This window comes from Zosterops lateralis (assembly GCF_965231275.1).
Source record: "Zosterops lateralis genome assembly, chromosome: 1".
NCBI classification, from domain to species: domain Eukaryota; kingdom Metazoa; phylum Chordata; class Aves; order Passeriformes; family Zosteropidae; genus Zosterops; species Zosterops lateralis.
In genome coordinates, this window is record NC_139762.1 from 942,634 (window position 1) to 955,766 (window position 13,133).

At 51.9% G+C, this 13,133-nt stretch overlaps 1 protein-coding gene across 4 annotated transcripts in view; it reads right to left on the reverse strand.

Moving 5' to 3' along the window:
• Nucleotides 1-13,133, reverse strand: part of MAP4 (microtubule associated protein 4) — a 187,972-nt gene that overhangs the window by 14,886 nt on the left and 159,953 nt on the right. For 2 of the 4 annotated variants that reach the window (XM_083884867.1, XM_083884866.1), the window contains exons 15-19: nucleotides 11,913-12,090; nucleotides 7,848-7,907; nucleotides 5,864-6,201; nucleotides 2,899-3,030; nucleotides 422-514 (exon numbers count right to left, since the gene is read on the reverse strand). In XM_083884867.1, coding sequence (XP_083740993.1) covers nucleotides 422-514; nucleotides 2,899-3,030; nucleotides 5,864-6,201; nucleotides 7,848-7,907; nucleotides 11,913-12,090 — 801 coding nt within the window. The remainder of the gene's footprint in view (nucleotides 1-421; nucleotides 515-2,898; nucleotides 3,031-5,863; nucleotides 6,202-7,847; nucleotides 7,908-11,912; nucleotides 12,091-13,133) is intronic. The other 2 variants (XM_083884868.1, XM_083884869.1) reach the window with 2 other exon arrangements.

Here is a 13,133-nt window from a genome sequence, read left to right on the forward strand (position 1 = left end):
TTTGCCTGCTCCAAGGTCTCTTTTATGAAACAAGAAGTGAATGAGTGTGGCTCCAGCTGGCCCTGTGAACCAGGAGAGAATAACTTCCAGGCCATAATGCTTTTACTCTGGGAAATCCAAGTTCCAGGGGAGGTCAGAGTGAGGAGGTGCTGAGGGAATTCCCAGTGAGTTCAGCCCCAGGATCCCCACCCCAGCGTGGTCACGGCCAGCCCAGAAAGCAGGAACAGCCCAGATGAACCAAAACACACACAGCTCAGCCTGGCAGAGGGAAAATGCACTGATCCTCCAGGCTGAGCTGTCTCCAGGAGCCCCCAGGGCTCTGCCACAGCCCCCAGCAGAGCATTCCTGAGGCTGACACACCCCACACAGCACCAGAGGAGGAATTTAGCAGACACACAGCTTGCCCACAGCCCATACTTACATTCCCACCTCCAGGGACATGCTTAATATTGTCCTTGGAACCACACTTGGACTGAACATGGCTGTAGTTCGCTTTTTTGGAGACTATCTGGACCTGGAACGTCACAGAATGGAAAACAACACAAGGGAAGAGGAGTGGTTAGAGTTGTCATCCAGCAGGAGGCTGAGGGGGCTCCTGGAGCCGCAGGGACCGTGTGGGACTCGACCCAGTGCTGGGGAAGCCACCAAGGGGCTGAGAGGGACAGAAAGTGAAGGACAGGAGAGGCTGCACAGACAGAGTTAGTGCCAGGCTGGGAGAACTGGGGAGCGCCCGGGGACCGGCTGAGCCCTGGGGAGGGAGAGTGGGATAATGGGATGGAATCCATGGGATGGGATGGGATCCATGGGATGGGATAATGGGATGGGATCCATGGGATGGAATGGGATAGGATAGGATGGGATCCATGGGATGGGATAATGGGATGGGATCTATGGGATGGGATCCATGGGATGGGATAATGGGATGGGATCTATGGGATGGAATGGGATAGGATAGGATGGGATCCATGGGATGGGATAATGGGATGGGATCTATGGGATGGGATCCATGGGATGGGATAATGGGATGGGATCTATGGGATGGGATCTATGGGATGGGATCCATGGGATGGGATCTATGGGATGGGATCCATGGGATGGGATGGGATAACGGGATGAGATAATGGGATGGGATGGGATGGAATGGGATAATGCGACGTGGTAATGGGATAATGGGATGGGATCCATGGGATGGGATGGGATTCATGGGATGGGATCCATGGGATGGGATAATGGGATAATAGGATGGGATCCATGGGATGGAACAGGATAGGATGCGATCCATGGGATGGGATCTATGGGATGGGATGGGATAGGATGGGATCTATGGGATGGGATCTATGGGACGGGATAATGGAATGGGATGGGATCCATGGGATAGGATCCATGGGACAGGATGGGATTGGATGGGATCCATGGGATGGGATGAGATCCATGGGATGGGATCCATGGGATGGGATAATGTGATGGGATAACAGGACAAGATCCATGGGATGGAATGGGATAATGGGACGGGATGGGGCTGTAGATGGGATGGGATGGGATGGGATGGGATGGGATGGGATGGGATGGAATGATGGGATGGGATGGCACTGCCCAAGGCCCTGGAAACCCCTCTGGAGCAGGAAGAGCCAGCCCAGAGGGATGGGATGGGGCTGCCCACAGCCCTGAAAACCTCTCTGGAGCAGGAGAGCCAGCCCAGAGGGATGGGACAGGACTGCCCATGCCCCAGGAAGGCTCCTGGGAGGTTTCCAGTGCCAGCTGGCCCAGAGCAGGGACAGGCAGCCCTTGGAGCCAGCATTCCCAGCAGGCTGTGAGCTGCTCCATGCCCAGAGCTGGACTGGCTCCAGCCCTGGCTAAAGGCCCTCCAAACCCCTGGGCAGTAAAGCTGTGTGTGAGAAACATTTCTCTGTTGAAGGTGTTCACACCTCCAGATGAGTCTGAGCTTAATGAACTTGTTTCTCCTCCACACTGACTCAGATTTAAGGGTGTGAGAAGGTGGTTGGTGGTGGTTTGGCAGTGCTGGGGGGATGGTTGGACTTTGTGATCTCAAAGGGCTTCTCCAGCCTCAATAACTCTGTGATTTTTTAAATCCAAGAGGAGTGGTTTAGGTGAGCTCTACTCACAGCAGTAACTGTGTTAGACACCGGTGTGTTTTACAAGGGTTAGTTACAACACAGGTTTAGTCTGGAGTTATTTACCACAGCACAAGCAGGCCCCAGCAGGATCCTGATTCCTACAAGAGGTGACAAACCTGGAACACCCAACACTCTCACCTGGGCAGGTTCCCAGAGCTCCTGAGCCAGCTCAGAAAGGCTGAATTCAGGGAACAGCAGCTCTGGGAATGTGCCATGGAGTGTGGGGTGGTTCACTGACTCCCTACAGGTACAAATCCTGTTCTGATCATATTGGAATTAAACTCTGGCACTCCCATCTCACACTTGTATTTTGGAGCAACCCATCCAATGGCAATGGCCTAAGGCTTGGAGTTATAGAGTTTTGGTACAATTGAGTTGGGAAAATTGCAGGAAATATGTGAATTCCTTCATATTCTGCACTCCTAAAAGAATCAGCTGTGAACTCAACCTCCCTGCCTCGTTACAAACTGGTTCTGTGTGTTTAAGGGTTTAAGGGGAACCCTCTGACTCAAAGTTAAACCTGGAAGTGAAACGGGGGGACTCTGCTCTGGAAACCTTTCCAGCAGGAGTGGAGAAGGTGGAATTCCTTGGAGGAATTTCCCTGGGTGCACAGGAGAGAACGGGAAGTGTCTGTGCAAGGAACGGTGCCACTGACAGGAGAGAGGCAGGACAGCTGGAGAGGAGGGACAGTGAACTCAAAAAACAAAAAAAAAGGCAACGTTTTCCTTCGTGTCCCCCAGAGAAGAGTGTGAAAGGAACTCACTTTCCCATTGGGCTGTTTGGGGACCCCCTCTTTTGCTGCTGCTGCTTTAGGAGCCACTTTAGTGGCCGCGCTGGGCTCGGGCCGGGGCGCGGCGGCGGCTGCTGCTGACTCTGGCCTTTTCTCTACCTTCCCCTGCGTGGAGACAAAGGGATGGTTTCAACCAGCAAAAGCAGCACTGTGGGCACTGGGATAAACCTGGGTAAACCTCTCCAGGTGATCCAGGAGAACTCTTTGCAGGCTTTAATTCCCAGGCCATGCCCAGGATGGGGACACTGAGGTTGGGAGGGAACAGCGTCGCCTGCAATGAACACCCTGAGCAAGAATTCATCTCTCAAAAACCTCCTGGTGCTTTTCCTCAGGAGCCAAGTGACTCCAGGACATTGATCCTACCAAAAAAAAAAATCCAAACAAATCCCTGGGGAGCACAACAGCAGGACCAGCTCATTCACAGGGAGGATGTGGTGCAGATCTGGGAGGCAAAACCACCCAGGGCTGGTGTGGGGCTCTGCATAAAAAACTTTTTTATGCAGGTTTCATAAAAATTCACCAACTACCAGAGAATTTCCATTGTTTTGATAGTTTAGATGCAGGGAAATGCAGCAGAACCTGCATTTTGTGAGGGGAATTCAGCATAAATCTTGTATTTTGGTGAACAAAAAAAAAAACACAAACCCAACACTACAACACTCTGAGCCTCTAAAAACATCTGTAGTGCAAATAACACTACAAAAAACACAATTTGCTTAACAAGGCAATTGTGGAGGATTTAATAACTCTATGAAAACATTTAGAAAATTAGGGCCAGTGTAATTAAATGCAAACTACAGTCCCTTGAGCTGACATAACAAAACCAGCACAGCCAGGAGAGATTGCTGACTCTGAGGATAAATCCATGTTGTATTGATGCTGTCTGGGACACACAAACACCCAGCCAGGAGTGCCCTTGACTTTAATGAGAGCACATTGAAGGCTCCCAGATGAAAAGTTCTGGGCTGGGTTATTCTGCAGCAAAGAGAAGTGGAAAGATCTCACTGTGGGGGAAATAAATCACAGCCCTGTGGATGCTGCTGACACACTGGCCTGGCTCAGGATGGGTTTACACAACAGATAATTGAGGTTTTGTTTGCAGAATCAGGTTGTCTAATGCTCAGCTGGGGCTGTCCCCACACCTTCATCCTTCCTTTGATGGTGGAAATGTCACTTAGGCAGTGAGAGCCCCAGGTTTGATCTCTGCTGGTGGTTTTTCAGCACTGCCCTTTGCTCGTGGCCCATCGTGGGTGCTCCCAAAAAAACTCATTCCGTGTCAGCTTCAGGCCTGACATGCTGGGCATGGGAAAAGTGCTGTGGGATTTGCTCCTGAATCCAGATTTCCCTCATCCTGGTGGACTATTCCACTTTCTCTGCCACTCAGCACGCTCAGTTCATTGACTCAAAGGCTAAGGGCTGGAATAGAGACAAGATTCTGAGCTTTCCTCACAGAGTTTCTGTGCCAGGCCCTACAGCAGGAGGGGAACTCTGGATCCTGCAGGTGTTCAGGGAGCAGGGCTGGCTCTGGGGGGGGGAATCCAAGCAGGAACCCAGTGAGGAGCCCTGCAGAGTGTGCTGAGAGCAGGGAGGACAGGGACACCCAGCCCCAGAGAGCCCCACAGAGCCCCACAGAGCCCTGGAGAGCCCCTCAGGACCCCATAGAGCCCTGCAGAGCGTGCTGAGAGCAGGGAGGACACAGACACCCAGCCCCAGAGAGCCCCACAGAGCCCGGCAGAGCCCCACAGGACTCTATAGAGCCCCACAGAGCCCTACAGGACCCCACAGAGCCTGACAGAGTCCCTCAGAGCCCTGCAGAGTGTGCTGAGAGCAGTGAGGACACGGACACCCAGCCCTGCAGAGCCCAGAGCCCCACAGTGCTCCTCAGGACCCCACAGAGCCCCACAGAGCTCCTCAGGACCCTGCAGAGCCCCACAGAGCTCCTCAGGACCCCACAGAGCCCCACAGAGCTCCTCAGGACCCCACAGAGCCCCACAGAGCCCTGCAGAGTGTGTTGAGAGCAGGGAGGACATGGACACCCAGCCCTGCAGAGACCACAGAGTCCTGGAGAGCCCCTCAGGACTCCACAGAGCCTGGCAGAGCCTGGCAGGGCCCCATAGGACCCCTCAGAGCCCCCACAGAGCGCCACAGGACACTACAGAGCCCCAGAGAGCCCCTCAGGACCCCAGAGAGCCCCTCAGGACCCCACAGAGCCCTGTGGGACCCCACAGAGGCCCTCAGAGCCCCAAGGGACCCCTCAGGACCCCACAGAGCCCCTCAGGACCCCACAGAGCCCTGCAGGACCCCACAGAGGCCCTCAGAGCATCTCAGAGCCTCACAGAGCCCCATAGGACTCCACAGAGCCCCTCAGAGCCCCAAGGGACCCCTCAGAGCCCCAAGGGACCCCTCAGAGCCCCACAGAGCCCCACAGGACCCCACAGAGCTCCACAGGACCCCTCAGAACCCCTCGGAACCCCTCAGGACCCAAATGAGCCCCTCAGAGCCCCTCAAAGACCCTCAGAGCCCCACACGACCCCATAGAGCCCGGCAGAGCCCCTCAGGACCCCTCAGAGCCTCACAGAGGCCCTCAAAGACCCTCAGGACCCCACAGAACCTCTCAGAGCCCCACAGGACCCCACAGGACCCCTCAGAGTCCCATAGGACCCCAAAGAGCCCCACAGGACCCCACAGAGCCCCTCAGAGCCCCCACAGGACATCACAGAGTGCCTCAGAGCCCCACAGAACCTCTCAGAGCCTCATAGGACCCCTGAGAGCCCCACAGGACCCCACAGAGCCCCTCAGGACCCCACAGAACCTCTCAGAGCCCCTCAAAGACCCTCAGAGCCCCTCAGAGCCTCACAGGACCCTGCAAAGCCCAGTGGCACATGGAGCAGATCCCACCTTCCCTCCCCTGAATATCCCCACACAGAACAAATCCCACCTTCCCTCCCCCGGGCTGGTGTTTGATGTTGTCGGTGGAGCCGATTTTGGAGCGGACGTTTTTGAGGTCGGGGTTGGAGGCGCTGCTGGGCGGACGCGGCGCTCTGCTGGTGCTGCCGGTGCTGCCGGTGCTGACTTTGCTGCCAACCTTGGCCGTGGTTTTCTTGGCGTCTGCCGACACCGTGGAGGCCGTGGCGGCTTTGGGGGCAGAGCTTTTGGGTTTGAGGCGGCTGGAGGGAGCCCCTGGAACGCTGGGAGAGCTGGAGGTGGCCGTGGAAGGGGTGGTGGTGTTGCTTTTGGTGGCGCTGCCCGGAGCGCTCTTGGGGCGGCCCAGATCTGCTGTGGGGTCAGAGGAAAAGGGGGAAAACAGGGGTCAGGGGTTGTTCTGGCTCAGTCAGACAAGCTGGGAGCTTAAAGATCAACTCATCCCACTTCTGATGTGGCAAGGACACTTTCCGCTGTCCCCAGGGTGCTGCGAGGCTGGGCTGGAACACCCAAGCCCAGAGATGGGACCCCTGTAATGACCCCATCCCCAAAGATGGGACCCCCATAATGACCCCAGCCCCAGAGATGTACAGGGATCCCATAATGACCCCATCCCCAGAGATGTACAGGGACCCCCCTCCCCAGAGATGTACAGGGATCCCTGTAATGACCCCAGAGATGTACAGGGATCCCTGTAGTGACCCCATCCCCAGAGATGGGACCCCCATAATGACCCCCATCCCCAGAGATGTACAGGGACCCCTGTAATGACCCCATCCCTAGAGATGTATAGGAACCCCCATCCCCGGAGATGTACAGGGATCCCTTAATGACCCCAGCCCCAGAGATGTACAGGGACTTTCTTAATGACCCCATTCCCAGAGATGTACAGGGACCCCCAGCCCCAGAGATGTACAGGGACCCCCAGCCCCAGAGATGTACAGCGACCCCTGTAATGACCCCATCCCCAGAGATGGGACCCCCATAATGATCCCATCCCCAGAGCTGTACAGGGATCCCCATAATGACCCCAGAGATGTACAGGGACCCCTGTAATGACCCCAATCCCAGAGCTGTACAGGGATCCCCATAATGACCCCAGCCCCAGAGATGTACAGGGACCCCCAGCCCCAGAGATGTACAGGGACCCCTGGAATGACCCAACCCCAGAGATGTACAGGGACTCCCATAATGACCCCAGAGATGTACAGGGACCTCTGTAATGACCCCATCCCCAGAGATGGGACCCCTGGAATGACCCCAGTCCCAGAGATGTACAGGGACCCCTGGAATGACCCCAGCCCCAGAGATGGGACTCCAAAATGACCCCATCCCCAGAGATGTACAGGGACCCCTGTAATGACCCCAACCCCATAAATGTACAGGAATCCCCATCCCCAGAGATGTACAGGGACCCCTGTAATGACCCCAACCCCATAAATGTACAGGAATCCCCATCCCCAGAGATGTACAGGGACCCCTGTAATGACCCCAATCCCAGAGATGTACAGAGATCCCCTGTAATGACCCCATCCCCAAAGAAAGGGGATTTGATTCACATTGAGGAAACAGCTCCCGGTGAGTTCAGCCCAAGAATTCCCATCCAAGTTTTGCCATGGCCAAACTCAGAAAGCAGGACCAGCCCAGGTGTAGTTGTACAACAAAACACACACATTCAGCCTGGAAACCTGAGAGAAAATGCAATAATCCTCCAGGCTGAGCTGTTTCCAGGAGCTCTGGGGTTCTGTGCCTCCCCAAGCTGTGCCAGGGGAGGTTCAGGTGGGATATTGGGAAAATTCCTTCCCCAAAAGGGCTGCCCAAGGTAATGGTGGAATCCTCATCCCTGCAGGGATTTAACACCCCTGTGGATGTGGCACTTGGGGACACGGTCAGTGGTGGCTGTGGCATTGCTGGGGGCTGGGTGGGCCTGATAATCCTGCAGGGTTTTCCCAGGAAGGATTTATTTCTGTGAGTCCACAATGAGATGGAAAGTGAGTTACCTGAGGGAGACTTTGCCAGGGTTTTCTTGGCGTCTGCCGGCTTCGCGTCCGTCTTGATGGCTGTGAACACAAACACAGGGTCAGGGGAGGATCCAGCCCTGGAACCAGCCCAGGGATCAATTCCTCTGTCTGAGCACCTGCCTGGGGAGCTCCTGCTGCCACCAAACCCCCCCTGGATTCTGCAGCCAAACCCCCCTGGATTCTGCAGCCAAAACCCCCTTGGATTCTGCAGCCAAAACCCCCTTGGATTCTGCAGCCAAAGCATCAATTCATATCAAAGATTCTCATTCAATGACACCACACACCTGGGGATGGGCTGCATTTTGTTTCTCCTCACATTAACTTCCTCAATCTGACAGCACTCACTGGGAATATTTTAATCCTTCTTCATCTTCCTTTCTTAAAAAAAAACCCAACCAAGCAAAAAAAAAAACCCCTTTCCTTTCTTTAAAAAGTAACAAAAGCAGCCCCACATTTGTCCTTGCCCAACCTTGCTCTCATTGCCAGACCAGTCCTACCCCCCTGTGCCAATTTTCTTGCACAGGAGTTATTGCACATATTTTGGCTGCTGTTTTAATTGTATAAACCCAAAAAAATCAATCCCTAAACCCAAGCTGCCTTTGGGCAAAGCCCAATGATCATGACCTGATTACACTGCACAGAGGACACTCTACACCAGGGATGGAGCCACATTTCTCCAAGTCTGAAGAAAACCAAACACCAAATTGATCAAGGCAAAAAAACCACAGGGCTGAAAAGCAGAAATGGAACTTTTTTCTAAGGAACTCTTTGATCGTGAAATTGTAGAGTTTTCCCCTATCAGCGATGAGCAAAAATCTGCTTCATTTCAACAGGCAAAGGAAGGCAACATTAAAAAAAAAATAAAATTATAAAGACCCAAGTTAGAAATTATGAAAACCCTCATTTTTTAATATTTAATATCCATTAAGTCTCAGAATTTTAGATACACTCCAGCAGCTGTCAGGGCCTCTTTTATGGAATATCAACACCAAAAAGACCAAGGGGAAGAGGCAGATAACTACAGGCCAAGTTAGTCTGGATCATTCCACCCTGACTTTGCTAAAAGCATTCAATTAAACACCCCAGATAAGATTCCAGCTAATGAGGTGAAACCCATTTGGATAATTTAATAAGGCCTAAAGGATGGATACATAATTAATAGCAAACACTTCAAACAAGGGGTTGGCAAATCAACCTAAATTCATTCCTCGAGACCACAACTTTAATTGGGGAAACTGCACGGCCAGAACAGAGTCAGGTTTATGTAAAAGACAAAAAAGGAATATTATGTTATATTAATATACAGAGAGATGTTATGTCTGCTGGTGTCAGTGGGGAGCCAAATGCTGAACATTTCTGTGCTGAAAACCCAGACAAAGCCCCTGGGACAAAAGTTTGTGGGGACAGACTTTGATCTGTGCCTGATCTGAAGGGTTGAATGTGGTCTTGTATAAACATTAAAGTAATTTCCATAGGGAAGGGGACAAAAACTAATGAAAAAATCAAATTAAACATCAAAATATATCAATCCCCACATAACCCACGGCTCTCTTTTAGCAGAGAAAATAACTGACCTGAAAATACCTGAAAAAGTGAAACTATATCATGTCAAACTTGGCTTTTACACACACATTTCATGTGAGACAATGACTGAAACTTGGGAGAAAAGCACCAGCAGCTGTCCTGAAAGGGCATCTGCAGCAACAAACACCAAACTCATCCTCTGGCTCATCACTGTGTCATGAGAAACTAAATCCATGGAATCACCATGGCTGGAAAAGCCCTGCAGGACCGTCCAGTAGAGCACTGACCACGTCCCCAGGTGTCACCTCCCCGTGGCTCTGAAATCTCTCTGGGGATGGGGATTCCCTGCACAGCCCATTCCCAGGAAGGAATTTTCCCAATTTCCACCCTGAGCCTCCTTTCCTGGCCCAGCCTGAGGCTGTTCTGTCCCTGTTCTCTGGGGACAGAGCCTGACCCCACCCCTGGCTGTCCCCTCTGCTAAAGGAGCTGATCAGAGCTGTGACACCAAGAGCTCCAGGTGTCCCCAACCCAAACCAAACCAAACCCTGAGCATTGGTGGCACCCACCATCACTGGGACACCCCTGGGTGACAACTGGGGGCTCCCTGTAGGTTCCAGCAGGGTTGGGGAGTTGTTTTGGTGGGTCTTGGGGTTTTTTTGGGAAGGTCCTCAGGTGGGGCAGAGGTTGATCAGAGAGGAATTTGGGGAGCTGCAGCATCAGCAAGAAGTAGAGTTGTTTGTTCCCTACATTTCTGTGGTTCTCCTAAAGGTGAAGGTTTTGGGAGTCCCCCAGGGGCCAGAAGGAGGTTGGACAGGGCTGGGGCTGCTCTGAGGGTCCCATGGGCACAGAATATCCCAGAGCTGGGGGAGCTGTGACCTCTCAGGGTTCTGCCTCTTATGGGAGGTCTGACAGCTCCTGCTGGGCGACCCCCAGGGGCCAGAAGGAGGTTTGGACAGGGCTGGGGCTGCTCTGAGGGTCCCATGGGCACAGAATATCCCCCTACAAGGACCAGAGCTGGGGGAGCTGAGACTTCTTGAGGTTCTGCCTCTTATGGGAGGTCTGACAGCTCCTGCTGGGCAACCCCCAGGGGCCAGAAGGAGGTTTGGACAGGGCTGAGACTGTTCTGAGGGTCCCATGGGCACAGAATATCCCAGAGCTGGAGGAGCTGAGACCTCTCAAGGTTTTGCCTCTTATGGGAGGTCTGACAGCTCCTGCTGGTTCGACAAGAGGAACCCACTTGTGGTTCCCTTGAGGCCCCAGGGATCCATCCACCCTTTGTCCCACCTCACCCAGACCAAGATCTCACTCCTGCCTTCTCTGTGCTTTTCCAGATGCAAACAGGGCACCTCAGCCTCCCCATGGAGTCCCTGGAGCTGACCTCATTCATCCCCCCTGACCTGCAGGGCTCTGCTCTGGCAGGATCCCATCAAAGCCTCTCCCTGTGCTCATCCTGCTCTCTTGGAACAACCTCCCTGCAGCTCTGCATCGCTGCCTCCGTCTCCTTTCACAAGGCAGCACCAAACACTCCTTTGTTTGTGGCAGGAGGAATGAACTCAACTCATTAGAACAGATCCTGAATTCCTGGGCTCCACTTTGCCTCCCAAGACCACACAAAATGAGTTTTAGCAGGATGCCCACGGGATCAGGCAGGATAATGTTCAACACCTTCTCTACACTTCATTAATTAGATTTTCCTCCCCTCTGGGATATCCACCAGGACAAATCCATCCCAACACACCTAAAACACGACTAATGCTTTGGGAAAGCTGGGATATAAATCTGTGTTTTGGGATTCAGACCAATCTGTGTCACTTTACACATTTATTGACAAATTTTGCCACTGAGGCCTGGTCATTTGAAAAGACTTGAGTAGATTTAACTCTGATTTTATCTGATGTTAAATCTCTCGAGCTCCATTAGAAGGAGTGAGAACAGCATTAGTTCATCTAAAACACTGCTCAGGTTTCCTGCTGAACTCATGGGAAATTCCCTCTTTAGCAGAAGTACGAGTGGGGACACAGTTTTTGGATGAAGCTGATGTGATTTCAGCTCAAAATTCTTCCTGCTCTACTAAAAACCTCCACTCTTTTTAGATCTCACAACCCAGTTCAGCCATTTCAAGTCCTTGTCTGAAGATTTGCTTTCCCAAGTTTTCATTGAGTGTTTATTCTGTTCCTATGGCAAAATACAGAGGAAATTAGAATGGCCACTCTTAAATCAAGTACATCCAGTAACTGAATTAACCCTGGATCACACAGAGCTGATCCAAGCTGGCCTTGAAGTCAATCTGGAAGAAAAAAAACCCTGGAGACAAAAAATATTTGAACCACTGTCAGAATCCAGACAACGACAGAGAGGCTTTGAACCTTTCCAGAGGTGAAGACTCCACCACTGCCCTGGGCAGGAAAAGAGCCTTTTCCACAAAGGAATATGGAATATCTCTCCTGTCAGAGAGCTGTGGAGAGCCCCTGGTGCTGCAGGACAGATTTCTGAGAGAAAAGGAAAGGAGGGAACACTCACAGCTCGGCCTCTTGGGAGCTGCAGCCGCCGTGGTTTTGGCAGCAGCTGCTGCCGTCACCGGCGACGGCGCCGTGGTCTTGGGAGTGGCAGAGGAGCTCCTGGAAGGAGTTTTAGGAGTGGTGGAGGATGGAGGCTTGGACAGGGATGTTTTCTTCTCCGTGGGCTTTGCATCGGCGACCTGAAAATGGAACGGGCGGCGTCAGGATGGTTGGAATGGTGGAGGCAAAACGCCGCGCTCGGCGTCAGGGGAAGGGCGAAAAAAAAAAAGGCTGAAAGGAACACGAATTGCTGGGATTCTCAAACACTTAATTAAGGCTGGCACTGCTGGAAGGGTATAATGCAATTAAAATATAATTAAGAGGTGCAGAAGCGGGTGATGGGGTGGAGGGAAGGATGAGAAGCAGGTCCCACCCAGGGTTGGCTCGGTTTTTATGTCTGGAGGTCTCTTCAGTTGGGAAGGAGGTTTTGATTTCTGGCTAAAATGGAACCATCAGAACACCAGCAATGCTCCTGGGAGAGGTTCTCATCCTCCAGGAGCAGGAATGCCCCCTAAGCTGGAATTTGTTAAAACATTGGGTGTTCATGGCTCATCCCTCACTTGGAAAACTCTTCCCTGCTCTCCCTGGTCAGGCATTTGTTTGTCAACTGCCTGATCTATGAAATATGAAAATACTCATTTCATGCAGGGGAATAAATATTATTGATCAAAAAAGGGATTCAGAATGATACAAAAACTTGAATCAAACCAAAGCCATCAGCTCTGAGGAAAATGCAGATTTACACCTGGGCTTTAATTTGCTTTCTCTTATTTTTAGTTAGTTCTAAAAGACACTCAAATGCAGTTATTTGAGCTTAACACACAGGAGTGGTGGTGTTCAGCCATCACTGAAAGCTTCTGAAATAAAGTTTGATGTTCCCTTTTAAACTTGAATTCCTCTACTCTTTAAGATCACAAGTTAACACAGGGAACATTCAAGGGACATTCCTAACACAAAGACATTCCCAGCTCATCTGGAAGATCCAACACTGCCCATCAATCCTCTCTTTTGAGGAATTACAAATCTCCAACACTTTCTAAGTGTTATCAGTGCAGTTCTGCAGTGACCTGATATCATAAAATGACCACTGGTGGCAAATAAGGAACGTTCACACGGATTTGTTTTTCTTCAATATTCATATCAAAGCTGCCCAGTCAGGTTTTCCATGTTATTATCTGGATTT